Source organism: Dermacentor andersoni, chromosome 11 (genome assembly GCF_023375885.2).
Source record: "Dermacentor andersoni chromosome 11, qqDerAnde1_hic_scaffold, whole genome shotgun sequence".
Taxonomy (NCBI): Eukaryota; Metazoa; Arthropoda; class Arachnida; order Ixodida; family Ixodidae; genus Dermacentor; species Dermacentor andersoni.
The window spans coordinates 62,653,815-62,673,541 of record NC_092824.1 but is presented as its reverse complement, the minus strand read 5'-3'; the positions used below and the strand labels follow the sequence as shown (position 1 = coordinate 62,673,541).

The window sequence follows — 19,727 nt, the reverse complement described above, 5'->3', positions numbered from 1 at the left end:
CTTATTTTGACATCAAATTACCTAGACCCAAGCGGACACCTTCAAAATCTAAAAGCAGCAGCATCACGCACCTTCAGTTTGTGTTTTTTGTCTTATCAGGCCTCTCGTGGTAACGGTGGCTTTTTTGATATTGCAGAAGCATAATTCCTAATAAAGCTTCATTTATTGTGATTTATTTATTTATTTAATTCATTCACTTATTGCAATAGTGTGATTGGGTCACTACTGCTGTTGTGCTGTCCTACTATCAACTGTGCATGGTAAGCCCTCAGGGGGAGGGTTATAAGGTCTTCAGAAACACACAGTGCATTTGTTGTCATGAACGATGGAGTGAAATAGATGCAAAGTCACACACTACTCAGTCGACTGAATGAGTCAGGGTAGCTTCGACTGCTTCCACTGTCAGTGGCTTCCACTGCTGGCATGAGCATTGTGCTAAAACACATTAGCACTGATGAGAAGCAGTGTGCCTACCATACCGTGGTGCCTACGGTATGGTGCCTACCACTGGTGTGAGCAGAATAGACAATAACTATCAATTGAAACCTTACTAATTGTTACATTTGGCACTGGACTTTTCCATTGGCCTCACCTTGTGCGTTATCGTGGTGAAACGCCTGGTAACATTGCTGCTGGCACTAATCATCGTATCAGTGTTTCTGATAAGCCTACTACCTGCAAGGGCACTGTACCTGATGCACAGTAGCATCTGTTGCATGGGATGCGTTGTTGCTTCTGCATATTGTTAGTAAACCATGTGAGGGGCATGAGCGCAATGCTTAACTATCACTTTCAGTTGCAGTTTTGCCTGTAGGTGAAACTTAATTTTATTGTCCCTTCAAAGAAGGGGCTTAGAAGGACACTAAAGGTTTATATTAAGTCAATGTGGACTGTTGAAATACCATCCCAGAAACCTCGAAACACTTGTTTCATGCAAAGAAGAGACTTATTTTAATAGAAAATGTGTTCTGAAGCGTCCACGTACCTCTAGCACAGTTCAAATCACCCACCCTCCGATCGAGGAATGGTGACGTCATGGTCTCATAGTGACGTTGCGCCGTTGGTGAGTAAAACGGCGCCCGCAGACGGTGCTACAGCTTTTCTGCGCAAAACACAAACGTGCGGCCAGAAACAGAGCCAAGACAGAGCCGACAGCAGCACGAAAGGGGAACTATGGTGGCTAGCAGAAGGGAATGCGCACGACAAAAAGCTGGTTCTTTATTTTATGATGCCAACTTTGACGCTCGTTGCAATGCACGACCCTGACGACACACTGGCTCGCGATGCCGGGCTCAACTTCAGCGATTTAAGCACTGATGAACGTGACCTGCTGCTGAGGGCTCGCGCTGCCAGTGTCGTTGCGTATTACTATGACGGCAACTGTATGTCATTTCTGTACATATTCGCACATTATTAGCTTTTCCTTCGTGAAAACCAAATGCCACACTCACCGCACCATCTTCAACCTGCAATTGTTCTTGTGCTTCAGAGAATGCAGGCAAGACTGACGGAACAGCGCTACAGGAAAGCATTGCTTTGAAAGGCACTCCACACGACTTCAGTAAGTCGGCGTTGAACTCGTAATCCTCTGGACGAAAGTGCAGTGAGCACACTGTCCAGTTTTTCGGCTCTTTCCCAACGTGCTGTGGCAGAGGTACAGCACTTAGCCACTTCGAACGGATAGGGTCACTCGTTGGTACACAGTGATAAGTAACGTTGGGTTCGTCACTGCAACTGCCCTTGGCCAAGTTCCGTGGACCGCTCGCGCATCCCACGACATCACATGGACATGGCATTCTCGCTGCTTGTTCCAAATGCAAGTTTCACGAGCCAGCAGAACCACCGCAGCATGACGCGATAACGAAATAACTGAAACTTCAAAGCGCGTGCAGCGCAAAGTCGAGCGAAAACGAAGCCTTTCGACCACCCATACTACTGAAGGGTAACGTCAAAATGGTATTTTTTAGAATCGAACAGAAGTAGACAAGTAGCATTTTCTTCCATCTTATAACCTAATGAGATGATCTTTTTAATATGAGTAGTTGAGTACTACTGACATAAACTATGATGAGGAGTGCCTTCCTCATCGGGCTAGTACCGGAATGTAGCTGGGGGGTCTCAAATCGTGTCATGCTCAATTTCTCGGTTACTAAAGCTCTGTTCGCGATTATATTGTCGCCTTAGACGTTCTAGAGCATTGCTTCATCACTTTAACTTGACATCATAGTAACCTTTAGTGTCCATTTAAGAGTGATTCCTAGGATACACTAGTTGTCGCAGAGGCAACAGTTGTCAACAGGGGCAGCTCTGGTGGTTACTGATGTCACAAATCACTGGTGACAGCTTGGGAGCCTAGCTTGTCCCTGTAGGGAAATCTGGCACTGTTGTCCATGCAAGTTTGCAAGCAGTAGCTGTGCTGCAATGGGAATGCCAGGGCATTACTGGTGGTTTGTCTTGTCATGAATGTGGCTTGGCCTATACCTTAATCATGGCTGCACAAATATTGGCTTTCTTAGAATGAAATCTTTGCAAGAAGCCTTGGTGCACTTTTAATACAGTTTTTGTTAAGTATTGTGCACATGTAGTGCAGCAAGTAAACAAGATGGATTCATGCCATCGAAAATCACCACATAATGCCAGCAGGCAGTGAAGTCAAGGAGAGCATAGAGGAAGTTCAAGTTTGCAGCCTTCTTTTTCCCTGAGGAGAGCTTGGTGTTGGCATGGCCCAAAACACACACACACATCACTGTGCACAAACAAGGAGAGAAACACAATGACCCCGTCTCCATCACGGACATGGTAGTTGGCCTATCGGTATTCCGGAAGGACGTCTGTGTGTTTCTCTCCTTGTTAGTTGCCCTGAGATGAGAGTGAAAAGACAAAGGCATCCAAATCATTCACAGGAAAGAAAAGCACTCCCAGCTCACTTGCTAATTGCTCGAACTTGTTTGGCGGTGTCCACTTGGGAACTAGCTCCAACTGGCCTTGAACCGCCGCAATTGCAACTGGCTCTGATGAAGGTGTTGGCTCATTTACCATTGTTGCATTCCCCGTTAGTGACTGGTTTCCCGAGGTAAACACCCAATCCGATCACAACAGTAGTAAAAGATGAATCTGGACCTCTACAATGTGCCTCTAAATTGGATTGTGGTTTTGGCACGTAAGAGCTCCAGAATTAAATTTTTTTTTTTTTTGATGGTCTGTTGCAATACGTGACTGAAAAGCATGAGCTATCAGCAGTTTTAGAAAAGCTTACTGGCCCACAATGTTATCTGTTTAGTATAAAAAGGAGTGTAGTTGCTGCTAACATGATGGGCGCATACGCTTTTTGCAGGCTGTCCGAGTTGGGATTCCATGTTGGCCAGAGAGTGCTGGACCTCCTCTTCGTCCGCGAAAAGAACTACAAACGGGAAACCAAACTCCTCAACATTCTGCTGTTCGTCAAGTCATCCGTGTGGAAGGTAACGTACCAGCCGCGACAGGCATGGCCTTCTCCGGCTAAACATACGTTGTAGTCTCGATTCTACACCCTGGTGGCTGGCTGCTTTATAATGGCAGCAGGATTCAAAAACGTTTGTGTACTTTAGTTGCACGTTACAAACCGCCAGTTGGTCAGTCAAAAGCCAGCTTGTGTGCATCTTGAATACTTAAGTCACTGCGGCTTAATTGCTTTTTCAGGTAAATTTGTAAGGCGCAAACACTTCTTTAGTCAAGAATTACTGCTCTAACTCATGGCTTTTTGGTAGTAACATGTGCACATAAAGTAAGTTGCTTGCAATTTACTTTTCTAAGCTACTCCCATCTCTTTTGCTGCATTTTTTTTCAGTGACAGTTTGCCCTGAAAAGTAAATGGCAAGCTGTGCAATTAGAATTGCTAAAGCTGTCTGGTTTTGAGGGCAAGTGCGGCATTAAGATAATGCTCAAGTGTCCCCTAGGAATGTATGACTTTCAAGTTACTTGAAAGTAGCGAGATTTTAGCGCCAGTGAGTGATATTCTACTTAAGTACTTTTTACATTAGTGGTAATATTTAGTTACTTTTGTGCCTTATACTCTGTAACGAATGTTAAGTGCTTTTTCTAAGGGACTTCTGCGTGTCTGATCGATAGTAATCTAGGGCCTTTCACATTGGTGTCTGTCATAGCATGCGTTCCTTCGCGGTTCTAAACCCTGCAATTTTTTTCAATTTCATTGTTTCCATCCCCTTTTTCTAATTAGTAGGCAGACCTTATTTATGCCATTTGCGGTGGTAGTTTTTTTATTTATAGTGAAGGAGCATTACAACGGGTATATATCCAATGTACATATAAAAATCACAATGTAAAATACTTTATTATATGTACTTACCAGTCTGTTTTTTTCCCTTCTATTTCTCTCTCATATATATGCATGTTTTCGAACCGAACAGCTAATAATCATAACCCGGTAGTTTGATTTGGTTTGGCTAAGTTCAAGTTGGTTGCATTTTTCCCAGCATGAAGAAGAAACAGCAGTGAAAAAAACAGCAGTGAAGAAGCAGCAGTGAAGGAGAAACTAGGAATAGGCAAGAATCAGATGTGTGCGTTAAGAAACAAAGCCGGCAATATCGTCACTAATATGGATGAGATAGTTCAAGTGGCTGAAGAGTTTTATAGAGATTTATACAGTACCAGTAACACCCACGACAATAAGGTGAGAGAGAATAGGCTAGAGGAACTTGAAATCCCACAAGTAACACCGGAAGACGTAAAGAACACCTTGAGAGCTATGCAAAGGGGGAAGGCAGCTGGGGAGGATTAAGTAACAGCAGATTTGTTGAAGGATGGGGGGAACACTGTCCTAGAAAGATTGGCCGCCCTATATACACAATGCCTCATGACCTTGAACGTACCGGAATCTTGGAAGAACGCTAACATAATCCTAATCCATAAGAAAGGGGACGCCAATGACTTGAAAAATTATAGACCGATCAGCTTACTGTCAGTTGCCTACAAAGTATTTACTAAGGTAATCGCAAATAGAATCAGGAATACCTTAGACTTCTGTCAACCAAAGGACCAGGCAGAATTCCGTAAAGGCTACTCAACAATAGACCATATTCACACTGTCAATCAGGTGATAGAGAAATGTGCGGAATATAACCAACCCTTATATATAGCCTTCATTGATACGAAAAAGCATTTGATTCAGTCGAAACCTCAGCAGTCATGAAGGCACTACGGAATCAGGGTGTAGATGAGCCATATGTAAAGATACTGGAAGATATCTATAGCGGCTCCACAGCCACCGTAATCCTCCACAAAGAAAGCAACAAAATCCCAATAAAGAAAGGCGTCAGACAGGGAGATACGATATCTCCAATGCTATTCACAGCATGTTTACATGAGGTATTCAGAGACCTGGAGTGGGAAGAATTGGGGATAAAAGTTGATGGAGAATACCTTAGCAACTTGCGATTCGCTGATGATATTGCCTTGCTTAGTAACTCAGGAGACCAATTGCGATGCATGCTCACTGACCTGGAGAGGCAAAGCAGAAGGGTGGGTCTGAAAATTAATCTACAGAAAACTAAAGTAATGCTTAACAGTCTCGGAAGAGAACAGCAGTTTACGATAGGTAGCGAGGCACTGGAAGTGGTAAGGGAATACATCTACTTAGGGCAAGTAGTGACCACGGATCCGGGTCATGAGACTGAAATAACAAGAAGAATAAGAATGGGCTGTGGTGCGTTTGGCAGGCATTCTCAAATCATGAACAGCAGGTTGCCACTATCCCTCATGAGGAAAGTGTATAACAGCTGTGTCTTACCAGTACTCACCTACGGGGCAGAAACCTGGAGGCTTACGAAAAGGGTTCTGCTGAAATTGAGGACGACGCAACGAGCTATGGAAAGAAGAATGATAGGTGTAACGTTAAGGGATAAGAAAAGAGCAGATTGGGTGAGGGAACAAACGCGGGTAAATGACATCTTAGTTGAAATCAAGAAAAAGAAATGGGCATGGGCCGGACATGTAATCAGGAGGGAAGATAACCGATGGTCATTAAGGGTTACCGACTGGATTCCAAGGGAAGGGAAGCATAGTAGGGGGCGGCAGAAAGTTAGGTGGGCGGATGACATTAAGACGTTTGCAGGGACAACATGGCCACAATTAGTACATGACCGGGGTAGTTAGAGAAGTATGGGAGAGGCCTTTGCCCTGCAGTGGGCGTAACTAGGCTGATGATGATGATGATGAATGTTGCACTTGTGGGGTTCCTATTAGACTCTGCATATTGTATTCCCATATATTTTCATACCTGCAAAGTGTCCCGAACTTTTTCTAAACATTTTGAATTTGACCTTTTTATGCGATTTCACAAATGTTGCCTCCGGTTTTACAAAGCTGAAATTCTGTTCGTGAAAATGTCCTCCCCCTTTGACCGCCACTCCCGAGTGTATTCATTTTGTCATTTCGGCACATTCCCTGCCTTTCAAGAAGCAACTCATGCAAAAATGAACTTTGTGTACCTGCTGTGCCATCTATAGAGAGGTTGAAAAAATGCCTAATCTTGTATGCTAAATTTCTAATAGCAGGTGCAGCAAATGTCTGTGCTCTGTCGCTCTGTCCCAACAGGACAGCCGTTGTAAAACAGCATGGCAGGTCTGTCTGCACTTTGATAGGCGAAGGGATTTCTAAACTGTTGATGAATTCTTTGTCGGAAGAAAGTGACAACAAAGAAACACTTTCTTTGCAGCAGTAAATGTCCACTGAACTATCATGTCAAAAAAAAAAAGGTAAAGAAACGGTAGTTTTGGTGTTAGTACAGCTCTTTGAAAGGTATTCGGTGGCGTAAGATTGCAAAAAAAAGAAAAGCATGCAGAAAAGAAATTGTGGTACTACTTGTGTCATCGTTTTGTAGCAGCACAGGACGCCATATACCATTGGGGTACGGGCTTCAAGCAAGTTTATTTAGACAAGTTTCTGAAGCAGCCGAAATCGGGAGCAGCACAGTCCCCAGAGGAGTCATAATCTAAAAACAGTGCACTTCTTTAGAATTGATGCTGATCCAAGTTTGCCGCTGCATGTGTGCTCTGTCTGAAGGTTAGTCATCGTTAATAGAGTGCACATGTACCCCACAATAGGTAAGCTACTTCAGAGGAAGCTTTAGCTCGGGTGCTCTAATCTAAATGCATGTAAAAGGAGAATTCGTTTTGCTCGGCAGCCACTGCACCTAATTTGGCTAGGTTTGTTGCATTTAAAAGAAAAACTTAAAATCTAGTGACTGTCGGTTTTGAATTTTTTATTTAGGATGTCAATATTTATTAAAAATTGGAAAAAATTGAAAATTTTTAGGAAACAATACTATCAAGTTTACAACTCTGGGGGTAACTCGGCAATGAAAAATATCACAATTCTGACAACTGCATCTAATAGTACATCTAAAGCGGACAAAATTGATATGTTACACATGAATCTAAAGAAAGTTAGTAATATGCAAATACAGCTTTTGCAGAACCCTTGTACATAACGCAACAAATTCATGTGAGATATCAAATGACATATCGAATTTGACCGCTTTCAGTGATCTAATGGATGCCGTTTACAGAACCCAGATATCTGTTTTTGATGCAGAGATATTGTAAACTTTGTGCTTCTATATTTTTCAATCTTTTGAATCCTTTAACATCCTGTTAACAAAATTTAGGCCCTAAATCATAATTCCGTGTCCAACAGTTACTACAATTTAACTTTCTCTCTAACATGCAACAACTTTTTATAAAATCGGCCCGGGAGGTATCTCAGAAAAGCGTTTTTGTGTTTTACATGTATTTCAATAGGCTGCGTCGGAGTTGGGCCCGAGCTAAAGCTTCCTCTTAAGGCAGACTATTAAAAAAATTGCAGGCTATTTATTCCCCCCCCCCATTCTGGTGTTATCATTACGGGACTCTTTCTTTTTTTTTTTCTAATTGTCTTGTTTGCAGGTTGGCAGGTAGGGGCATGGTCCTTATTGGGTGTGGTTCCACGGGATGTACATTGTTCCAAAATCTCAGCTTTGTCATTCATTCTGCTGTAAAACAATGCACCGCAAACAGAAGCAGTGCATTTGACGAGAAGATTGGTATCCTGCCGCTTTTAAAGGCAGCTAGCCAATGTAAGCATTCATATTTTTTTTTCTTTCTCTGCAGACTCTGTTTGGAAAGGAGGCTGACAAGCTCGAACAGGCCAATGATGATGACAAGACCTGTATCCTTGGCTCTTCTGCATTATATTCTGTAAACTGCACTTCGTGATAATCTCTGACAAGCCTTGCTGATTATAACTTCCAGCCGTAAGAAAGGGCTGCTGCAGAAATGTGCTTTGAGGCGAACAGGACACAATTCTTCTGTACTCACTGAAATATTAATCATTACTGTGCAGAAACGTCAAATGCAAAAGTAAGGCTTTGTTAGATAAGTTTTTCCAGAAGGCCACAAAATGTAGGAAGCCTCACTAAAGGGAGAATTCGAGAAGTCGAATTGGCTCCATAAGCGTGTTCGGGGTCGGCGCAGGTGGCCACTGCCGCGCGCTATCCGTCATCGTTTGCGTCATCCCTCGTGAGGCTATGACGCTATTCGGCATGAAAATTCGAGATCATCGCAGTGAGCGCATCACTAGTGATGACTAAAAACTCGGCGGTATCAGTTGGCAGTGGTAACACAAAAGTGCTCATCGTGCTACAGCTTCATTGATACTACTGACGGCACTCACGAGGGAAAGCTGCCTCAGGGATAGTAAAATAGGTGAATAATATTCACCAGTGACTTAAGTATACGAGTTTATAGTATGCATAGTGAGTCACTCGTTTCATCGTATTCCATTGGATGTATATGACGCTATGTTGCGCAAAACACCAAGAACACCGAACTGCGCATTGTATTTCACTTGTGATCAGTAGTGACTCGACCATATCAGTTATGCAATTAAGTGGTATTCATGACTGTTTTAGCGGTACCGATGACAAGGTCTTTGATTGGAGGCTGCCGATATCGCAGTACAATAGTGAATCGTATTCGCTAGTGACCGAAACCTCCCGGCGAAGGCCTAGTGATTATAATCGAATTAACCTTTATTGTTTTATTTGATAGCCATGACCAAATCGCATGTGTACCATTAACTCGACGTACTCGTGCTGACGTTTCCTCTCAATTAATTTGGAGAATGTTCATCTTCTGTGTCGCTGTCATAACGAAGTAGAAAATTAAAAAAATTGGCAGGGGCTTAGCTAAGCTTAAGCCTGGATACCTCGAAGCGAAAAGGTTCAATGATGCTTATGGTTTAGCTTATGGTTGTGCTTTATGATTTAGCCTATGGTTATGCTTTATGATTTAGCCTATGGTTATGCTTACAGTTCAACTGATGGATATGCTTATGGTTTAACTTATGGATATGCTTACGGTTTAGCTTATGGTTATGCTTTATGATTTAGCCTATGGTTATGCTTACAGTTTCACTTATGGATATGTTTTGGTTAGCTTATGGTTATGCTATTCGTGTGCCTTGTGTAGTTATGCAAATTGCTTATCAATGATATATACCATAAGTTATGCAGGATTATTAAACTTCTTTATTCATCATTGTTGGGCACATTGTCTTGCGATTTCTGTACAGCCATAAACACAGCTCTCTGTATCTGTAGTATCACTCTCTTCTCCTTCCATGTTGAATGCGCGCACCTATTCTCTGGCAAGCGGTTATATAGTCGGCCTCTGCGATAAACACGCGCTTGCGGCGAACGTCAAACGATGACGCATAGCGCGCGGCAGTGGCCACCTGCGCCGACCTCGAACACGCTTACGGAGCCAATTCCACTCCGAACACGCTCACGGAGCCAATTTGACTCCGAACGCGCTTACGAAGCCAATTCCGACATACGCCGGCTCGCGCGATGCGCAGTGAAGCTTTTCTCTTCAAAACCTCCAAAAGTTGTCGTTAGTCTCGTGGCAGGATAGTTACTGGTTTACCACCCCGCTCTTTCGTGTTCAAGGTGTTAACTCATAATATGTTTGCAAATTTTCAGAAGTCTTGAAATCCAAAGGTTCTTGAATACCTTTGTGCCTGGATTAAATACACTGGCGTTCGGATTATTTCGGCTGGCGTTTGGATTAAATTGAGGGGCGCTCGGATTAAAATCACTGGCACTTGGATTAAATTGACTGGCGCTTAGATTAAATTGACTGGCACTCTAATTAAATTGACTGGCGCTTGGGTTAAATTGAACGGGAAAACCTGTAGAACCATTAGACGAGGATTTGAAAACAAACAGAATTGAAAGAGAGATGGGGCACCCCCGCTACAGCTGGCCATGTCGTCAATAATTTTTATGTCTGCTCTGGCCTAGGTAATTGTTCATTGGTAAAAATGGAGCATGTATTATAAGTGAACCAGTGATTAAAATTGGCATGTTTCGAGAACTTGCCACAATGAAACTCTGCCACAATGGCCCGAGCATGGGAAAACGTTTTGAAATCCCTTACTTCATATGGGCATACTGGCACTGGGGTTTGAGGGCACAATTAAAAAAATGAGTTGGGCTTTGATTTCCTTGTCTTGTTAACTATGTGCTATAGCCGAATTAATAAAAATTAAGCTTTAAAATGTTTTATCAGTCTGAATTAGGTAGCGCTTTTGTTTAATGTCCCATTAACACCTTGCTCGTGCAACACTTGGTGAGGGTGTCTCGTGTGTTCAAGCTTCAGCATTTAGCTTGTACGTCAGAGGATTGCATTGCAAATCCATATGCGAGCTGTGCGCTCTAGCATTCGTGCTACTTTTAAAAGGTAAAATGTCATCATATTAGTAACAGGCATCACAAAAGGCTGTTATATAATCAAAAGCTGTTGCTGTTGTAATGCCGGCAGTTGTGTTTGCTTTTCAGGATGCCCTTTGATAGGTTCCTCAATTTCCCTGTGTTTAAAAAAGCACAAACAATGCTAGAGCAGTCTGAATTCTTTGGAGCAATTTACCTTTACTGTGCACCAGACTACCTGATTGAAAAGGAGCCCCTAGTCACCAAGTTCATCTCGGTTCCCAAGGACAGAGGTGAGTGGCTTGATCAATCATTCATTCAATTGTTTATATTTACAATCAATGCAACAGATACCGTAAAAACCGGACTATAGGTCGGACCGGAATATAGGTCGATCCCTCAACTAATGAATTCTAAAAATGAAAAAAATCTTTTTCAATGGCAAAAGCACCGAAAGACCCCTTACCTTGAAACAAATCCGACTCAGCCGGTTGCACAATGGTGACAATATTTATTTAAATGCTGCTCGCATGTGCACCTGGCAAAGTTCTTTAACAGTATCGCGTGACCTTCGACCCAAGTGCTTGTCAACACCTTATTAACGGCCCTGAGCGGCAAAACAAGCGAGATACATGCATGTGCACACATGTGCTTACTTTCGCTATTTCGCCGCTCCAGGCCGTGATGATAAGGTGCTGAAGAACACTTGAATCGATGGTCGCGCGATACTGTTAAAAATTGGCTGGGTGTACAGTACACAGAAGAGCACGAAGTGCGCAAGCGCTACTCCAAATCAGAGCAATGCCTTTGATCAGAGTCATCCAAACTAGAGTCGGATGACGAGTGCTTCTCGCTGCCCAGTCCAGAGGCGCGCGCAATCTCTACCGCTTTCAAACGGATGCATTCGGCAGTCACAGGCAGCGATCTTTCACGCAGCTCCCGGACGAACTCCGCAACTTTGTCTTCCAGTTCTGCGGTCCGCTGCAGTCCACCCACAAAATGACATCTTCTTTTGGTTGCTGCGAGTTGTAATACGCTGCTTCTGCCTCTGCCAGTACCGAATGCTCTTTTCGGATACTCCAAATTCGCGCTGTGCCGCCAGGTTGCCGTGGGCTTCCGCGTACTCGGTCGCCTTTTTCTTGAAGGTGACGGTGCATTGCCATTGACTTCCACTCATTTTGAAACAAAATGTGAAAAGGCAGCCTTTAACCAATATAACTTTGTGACACTGGAAACGCAAAATGGCGGTGCCACATTGTCGCCACGCCGCGCTGCTGCTGATGGCGAAGGCGGCTGTTTACTTCATCTGCCCATTGTTGCAAGACTTCCGTAGTTTTTCCGCCAATGTCCGGTATATAAGACGAGGGTCGACTTTTCGCAATGATTTTTAAAAAAAAGTTCGACCTATATTCCGGTTTTGATGTACGTGGATATGCAAGTATAAGAAAGGAGGGCTTATAGCACAAATTTGTAAGGTGCATGAGTGGTGTGGCCAAGTCTTCCTGTGCAATCTATAGCAAGTGCATATATATTTCACTAGCAGTGGTGGTCCATCTGTGCCATTTGCGCCCTTTTGCTACAATTTGACTTGCCTGCTCTTGGCAGCGCCCACTCGAGTGTCATTTGTGCCAACTGCACAGAAGTGCGGCATTTTCACGTTTTCATGGCAGTGCGATGTCTTCAGTAGGGTTATGCAACCACAGTCAATGACCAATTTTCCCAATGGCCAATTTTAATTCATACGCCTTCACAGCACTGACGCAGTACCCCATTGAGTCAATTTATAAAAACGTGTGATACTACAGATGCAAAAAAACTTTGCTTTCTGATTTTCCGGACTTTTTGCTATGACCGCGGGTCCAGAACGGCATTGATTGAAGCCACCACCGTTGCCCTTTTGATTATCTTGCCACCTCGAACAGGTGCTCTACCACACAGATCTGCTGGCAGCTGTGGCCACCACTGTGGCAGCACTAGGCCTAGCTACTTCGACACTCGCTACCAACCTTCTTGCTGTTAGGTGCTTTTCACTGTAACGATTTGCCTATGTTAGCAATGGCGCGCTGTCTCTGCCTTTGTAATCCTCGCTAGTGGCTTTGAAGCATGGAAAGCGCGACCATGTTGCATAATGCTGGTTCCCAAAAGTCAGCTTTGCCTCAATAGCGCATTGTTACATGGTGAAGCATGTACGAAGTATTGTGGTGAAGCATACCAAGAGTGGGAGGAGGCAATTGCTTAATTATGCACGCGTGCACCCGCCGTCTCCTGCCACATTACGAGCACTGATGTGCCGAGCATTTGTTCTGGCAGGCCTTCAGAGCTAGTTCGGACATGGTTGTGGCGATTTGAGCCCTTGGGGGCAGTAAAAGCTACTAGTTCGAAAGGTTGATAGGGTATCTGCGACAAAAGTTATGGTTTCACACTGAAATGATTCATATCTATTTGCAAAGCCACATGACTCACGGGAAGCCGACAAACTGCCTCACAATGATAGTGAGTTCTTGGCGCCGTTCACAGACGCGTAGTCTCTTGTCGAGCTTCCAGCATTGTTATTGGGCACAGTACACATTTTGCTGAGTGTGAAAAAGCATGTCAAAACACATCTGTCATTTTGAATGCACATAAGACATTTGCCATCACTTTTTGTCTTGTGCCTGATGGCGCAAATCGTTCTAGCTCATTTGTAATTTTGCGTCTGTGTTGCGCCCAGGCACATATCTTTGCTCTCGTTAGTCTACAAAATTTAATGTAATTGTTTACAAAATTAAGTCCCTTGCCTACCCAAATAAGAATGCTTGCAGCATACCGTGTGTGGTATACCATGTGTGCGGAGGCAAGCTGTTGTTGCTGTTGTCTTCGTGCCTTGCTTCATTTTGAGCAGCACTTAATGATGGCACAGTAATAACAATCTTCACCAAATGGCTGCAGATTACTGCTGTACTACTCCAAATGAGACAAGTTTTTCTGCACCCAAACTGCTCCAAAATTCTGGTGTGGCTGCTCTTAAACTGCTCCAGAAGGACATTTTTCCTGCTCCAAAAATCGCACCAAATCCTAAACTGGCGGGGCCACCATTGCATTAACCTCCGTGCTTTCAAGACTTTCATGATGAAGTGTTACTTTCATTTGGAGATCCCGGATAGGGTACTTGTTTTTATGTCTTTTTATGTCTACTGCAGCACGAAGGCCTTTCTTAGCGATCTTTGATTACCCCTCTCTTGAGCTAGCTGATTACAACTTGCCTGCAAATTTTTCTCATTTTATCACCCCACTTAATTTTCACCATCCTCGACTGCACTTCCTTTCCCTTGGTGCCCATTTCTGGACCCATAAGCTGAAATAATTGGCCCCAAAGGATTTGCGGAATTTACCTGATTACATGCACAGCCCTGCGAAGCACAGCTCTTGTTGCAACCTTCCTGTGATGTAGCAGGGCTAGGTTGACTGATAGATTTGTAGTCGCTACACAACATGGGCCAAATGACTGTAACAACTCTTTTCCAATACAGTTCTTCTTTGCTGTTCATCAGCATTTTCAAGCGTTATCAGCATGGTTAGCTGGCCATGAATGATGAATAATAATAACAGAATAGTCAAAATTCACTCTCTAGGGGCTGTGAAAATTTCAGAAAAAAATGAATGCATGCCTTTTACTGCCCCCAAGGGCTCAAATCAGCATAGGCACATCTGAAATAACTCTGGAGGCCTGTCACTACACTTATTAGACGTATCGGTGCTTGTACTGTGATAGAAGAGGAAGGGTGCATGTGTGTATAATTAAGGAATACATACCCTGTCCCGTGACAATTGCCCCTCGCCACTTTTGGTATGTTTCACCACAATATTTCGCATACGCATCCTTGTGTAATACAGATGTATTGAGGCGAAGCTGACTTTCAGAAACCAGCATAACCCCTTTAGTCGGGAATTATGACCAACTGTCAACACATGTACCCGCAGTGGTTGCATAGTGGCTGGGGTGTTGGGCTGCTAAGCATGAGGTCGAGGGATCGAATCCCTGCCATGGCGGCCCGATTTCAATGGGGGCAAAATGCGAAATCACCCATGTACTTAGATTTAGGTGCACGTTAAAGAACTCCAGGTGGTCAAAATTTCCTGAGACCCCCACTACTGTGTGCCTCATAATCAGAAAGTGTTTTTTGCACATAAAACCCCATAATTTAATTAAATTAGTTGTCTATACATGTGGGAAACATACATACATTATGCCAGAGTGTTTGAGACTCCACTGAAAGCAAGTCAAGGCGGTACGACTCTTGTGCATTTATGGATATTTCAATATTGTAAAGTCAGTCATGATACGTTTCTTCATAAAATGAATCAGCCGCTCGTATTACATGCACAAGTTATTTATTGGCAGCAAGCATTCCTAGAAAGAAAAAAAATATATATTTCAAGGTTGCTGCCAACATGACATACGTCAAACATCACATAAAACATAGTACAGTCCAGTCCACTTATAACGATACCACATATAACGATATATCGGTTATAACGATGGGTCGACATGAGAGTGTCATTTTATGCATTAGGTCTATGGGGAAAAAAAACATTTATAACAACAGGTTATTCACCGCATATCGGATATAATGATCAAAATATTGCCGCCCAGATGGCTTTTCCCGTGCAAAATAATCGTAACATTTGCGTTGCTTAATTCCCTGAAACGAACGATGTCGAGACGAGGCGATGTTTACCTCCGTAAGTTCGTATCTGCCGCCATTACCGCGCAGCGCGTCTCACCCCGCCCGCGCACGAGTAGGCGCAGCCAACATTGGCGCAGCGCGCCACAAGATGGCGCTAGCTGCTATGCGCGTAGGCCACAGTCGCTCCGAAAGAGAGAGAGAAAAAAAAAAGCAACAAGCAAAGCGGGGCGGTAGCGCCCGTCCCGCACTCAGTCTCTCTCTCTCGCGATAGCAGACTGACGCCACCGAAGCAACGTGCAACCAACGTGACCAACAGTACAACCCAGTTCGAAGATGGCACCGACAAAGCGTAGAGCTGTGTCGCTTGACACGAAGATGGATATTTTGCAGGACTCTCGACGCGGCTTCAAGGTGAGCGCCCTCGTGAAGAAATATGAGCTCGCCCAGTTGACGATATCAACCATCTTGAAAACCGGGAGCACCACGATTGTGAAGGCAGGAGCTATCGGCAGCCATGCCGATCAGCGGAAAAGGGTTAGAGACCCTTTGTACACCGATGTTGAAGAGGCGCTTTACCAGTGGTTCATCACAACCCGCGCGCATAATGTGCCTATTAGTGGGCCAATACTTGCCACCAAAGCGAAAAACTTCGCTTTTCTTCTGGGACGGCCAAATTTTGTGCCTGGGGGAGGCTGGATTCAGCACTTTAAAGAGCGGCACGGAATCGTTTACAAAAACGTGGTAGGGGAAGCGGCGTCTTTGGACACAGAGGCAAAGCAGCAGTGGCTGCAGACAAAGCTGCCCAGCGTGCTGGAGCGCTACGCGGAGGACACATATAATTGCGATGAAACTGCTTTGTTTTTTCAAATGTTGCCGTCGAAGACTCACGCTCTTAAAGGAGATCGATGCCCCGGCGGGAAGCACTCGAAACTTAGGGTGACCGTGTTGCTGTGCGTTAGCATGGACGGGAGCCATCGTCTCAAGCCCTTCATGATCGGGCGATCAAAGAAGCCAACGTGCTTTAAGAATCAGCACATCCCGGTCCGCTATCGCAGCAACAAGAAGGCTTGGATGACCCGCGACCTGTTCGAAGAATGGCTGCTCGAGTTCGACAGTTTAATTGAAGGCCAAGGAAGAAAAGTAGTGTTGCTACTTGACAACTGTAGCGCACACAGCGTTAACCCGAAGCTAGCATCTGTAGAATTGATGTTTCTGCCTCCGAATACTACGGCAGGCCTTCAGCCGTTGGACGCCGGCGTGATCGCCAACTTTAAAGTCCTGTATCGGCGGCGCATGCTCGAGCGGCTAATTTTAGCCATTGACCACGCAGCTCCTGGAACGTCGGGTCATGCAGACGGGCCCCCTGACCTGAAGATCAGCCTTTTGAAAGCCGTGCGCTTCGTTTACGGTGCATGGTATGAAGTAAAGCAGTCAACCATATACAACTGCTTCAAAAAGGCGGGCTTTGTGCGTCAGGACGAACTTCCCCAACCCACTGAGACCAACACTGTGGAAGCCGCCGACATAACCGAGCTCTGGGAGCTCGTTCCTACTGGTGACACAGGTGGTGCGTCGATGGAGGAGTTTTTGACTGCAGACAGTGCTGCCTCGTTCTGCGATGAGGTCACCGACGAGGCGATCGCTGAAGATGTGCTGTCTCGACAGACGGCAAAGTTGTGCGACGGTGGCGACGGCAGCAGCGACAGTGACAACGAGATTGGCAGTGGCTCCTTGACCCCAACCACCTTGTCCACGCAAAGTGCACTGTCGTCGATCAACTCCTTAATTGATTTTATGCATGCCAAAGGATTGCCGCCAGTGTTCGCGCAGCAGCTGGAATCCATGCACACCGCGGTTGTGAAGCTGAAGCTGCCGCAAAAGCAAGTGCAGATTTCGGACTATTTCGGCGCGCCTAACCCTTGACACGGTCATTGGCGCTACAAATAAAGTTTGTTTTTCACAGCCGACTTTCTACATCATCTATTCTTTAGAGCAAGTAGCGAATTCGAGTTCGGAGCTGCAAAGGTATGTTCTGCGTTTTTTTTTTTTATATAACTGCAGTCCAGATATAGCGATCATCAGTTATAACGATCATATTTTTCGTCTTTCTCGATATCGTTATAAGTGGACTGCACTGTACAGTAAAACCTCGTCAAACCGTACCCACTTAAACAGTAGTTTCGTTTTAAAGGTAGTAAAGCCAAATCCCCGACTCAGCGGCCATTGAACATAATGTGTTTTGTATCTGCATAAACCGTACTAGTTTATTGCATACACATCGGTTAAAACATAGCGTTTCCACTTTTCGTTGCACAAACACGGTGGTGCGTCGTCTCCATCGAGCGGCCCGGCAGAACAACAACCTCCATGCGCCCTGTGCGTTTGTGCGTGAAGCCACATCGACATAAACATCATTTCGCCGCCGTGCCAGAGAGATGCCTGAGTGAGTTGTGGTGTCGTGCAAGCGAGGACTCGCATCATGCTGAAGCTCGGATAAAAAAAAGACGCCGTGTGCTCAGCATAGAAGAAAAATTAGACATCGTCTGTGCTATTGAATGTGACATGGAGAAGCCGGCGCTGGCACGCGACAGGGATCTGCTTTTGGCTATGGTGTGTGGCATTTGGAATGCGAAGAAGTTGCTCGGCAGCGCTGCTGTGACCGCGAAGAGATGTCGGCTACGAGGTTCGACTTTTCGCCATCGTTGCCTCTGTTGTTGCCGAAGTGTCGACTAGCGACAGTGATGAGGACGGCACGGAAAGTGACAGCACAGGCGATTTAGGTTCGACAGTGGCAGAAGCTGCTCGTTATGTCAGCCTCGTGAATGCAATCGTCGCGACGAGAACAGCACCTGGCAATTAAAAAAGGCGCATCGGGACTTCTGCACTACTGCGCGCGTGCACGGAGCATACGTAACGCCAACAAGGAATCTGCTGGCTGAAAAGCTGGAACGCAGCTTAGTAAGTTTAAGGCCGCTGTCGTCATGAAAGGCCGCCGCCGTGGCATCAAATGAAAATAACACTTTTGTCGCGCGAAGTGACCAAATACTGCATGTTTTTTTCACCTTTCATCGCACTCTCTCTGAGTTACGTTTTCGACAAGTAAGTGGACGATCTGAGGCTAATTCGGTTAAACAGTACGACCATTTAGTACGTACTTCTTCCGAGCTCTGGCGAACTACGGTTTAACGAGGTTTCACTGTAGTGCGTTCACCAAAGTGGTACTCTGTAAAGATACACATCGCTCAGAAGTAAAACTAATTTAGGTTAGCAGAATGTTTAATTTACCCTGGGCCTAATGTTTGCACTCTATTCCTTGGTACCACTGCATAAGAATGGCAAAAATAGGTTGCATCCTCAGATGTGAACGCTGTGACTGAAGGGGTTATGCACCGCGCCATGCTTTCTGAGCTTGTAAGACACTGGAGAGGGTTACAAAGGCAGAGTCGGCGCCATTGCTAAGAGTGACAAATTGTTTCCATGAAAAACACGGCACCATACAGAAAGAAGCTTGGTAGTGAACATCGAAGTAGCTAGGCCTAGCGTTGCTGCAGTAGTGACTGCAGCTGCCAGCGGATCTTGCATGTGGGAGCACTGGTTCGAGGAAGCGAGATAATCAAAATGGCGGCAGTGGTGGCTACAATTAATGCTGTTTCGGACCTTTGGTCGTGGCAGAAAGTCCTGAAAGTCGGACAGTGAAGGTTTTTGCGTTCGAAATTTCAAACATTTTTGTATGTTGACTCTATGGGGCACGCGGGCAACGCCGCAAAGGTGTCCGAAGTATAGAGCATGTACGAAAAATCGGGTGTCCAGAAAATGTGTCGTTGACTGTAGAATTGAGCAAAAAGAACCTTTACGTTATTCCGGCCGTAGTCTCATGTGTTGAGCTGGTGATGAAAGTAGCTAATAACAAATGGATAGAATTCAGCTAAATAAATCCTTACATTAGACTGGCCGTGGTTTCATCTGTGTCTCCTAACCGACTGTTATTGGGAATGGCAGGCAGACTCCCACATAACAGCCACTGCAAAATGCTGGTGTTTTTTTGTACTAGTGAAATGTTGCTAGAAAAATGCAGGGAAGTCTCTTGATAAGTACAGATGAAAATATGGTGACCAGGAGAATTAAGGAAAATACTTAACCCTGAATGTGCAGTCTGATTCATTATGAGCTATAGCACATTGCACATGGTTAAAGGGCCTGCAAGACTCTTCGCCGGCGATGGCTATAAGTAAAAAGAAAAATGGACAACTAAACAGCGTTCTAATTACTGGTATTTATTAAAACAATTTCTCTTATGTCGGCACTGTGTTGTGGCT

General features: G+C 44.7%; 2 protein-coding genes across 3 annotated transcripts in view; both read left to right on the top strand.

Annotated features, from left to right (window-relative positions):
• Trs31 (trafficking protein particle complex subunit 31) overlaps positions 1–19,727 on the top strand; it is a 133,318-nt gene that overhangs the window by 4,832 nt on the left and 108,759 nt on the right. For both annotated transcript variants that reach the window (XR_008609583.2, XM_050167229.3), the window contains exons 3-5: positions 3,335–3,461; positions 8,145–8,202; positions 10,978–11,037. Coding sequence is in view for 1 of the 2 variants with exons in the window: in XM_050167229.3 (XP_050023186.1) it covers positions 3,335–3,461; positions 8,145–8,202; positions 10,978–11,037 (245 nt within the window). In the remaining variant the exon portion in view is untranslated. The remainder of the gene's footprint in view (positions 1–3,334; positions 3,462–8,144; positions 8,203–10,977; positions 11,038–19,727) is intronic.
• On the top strand, positions 15,317–17,378 carry LOC126517497 (tigger transposable element-derived protein 4-like). The gene is made up of 2 exons (XM_050167228.3): positions 15,317–16,394; positions 17,004–17,378. Exons 1-2 carry the CDS (start codon positions 15,745–15,747, stop codon positions 17,332–17,334), a joined length of 981 nt encoding a protein of 326 aa, XP_050023185.2. The 5' UTR covers positions 15,317–15,744; the 3' UTR covers positions 17,335–17,378.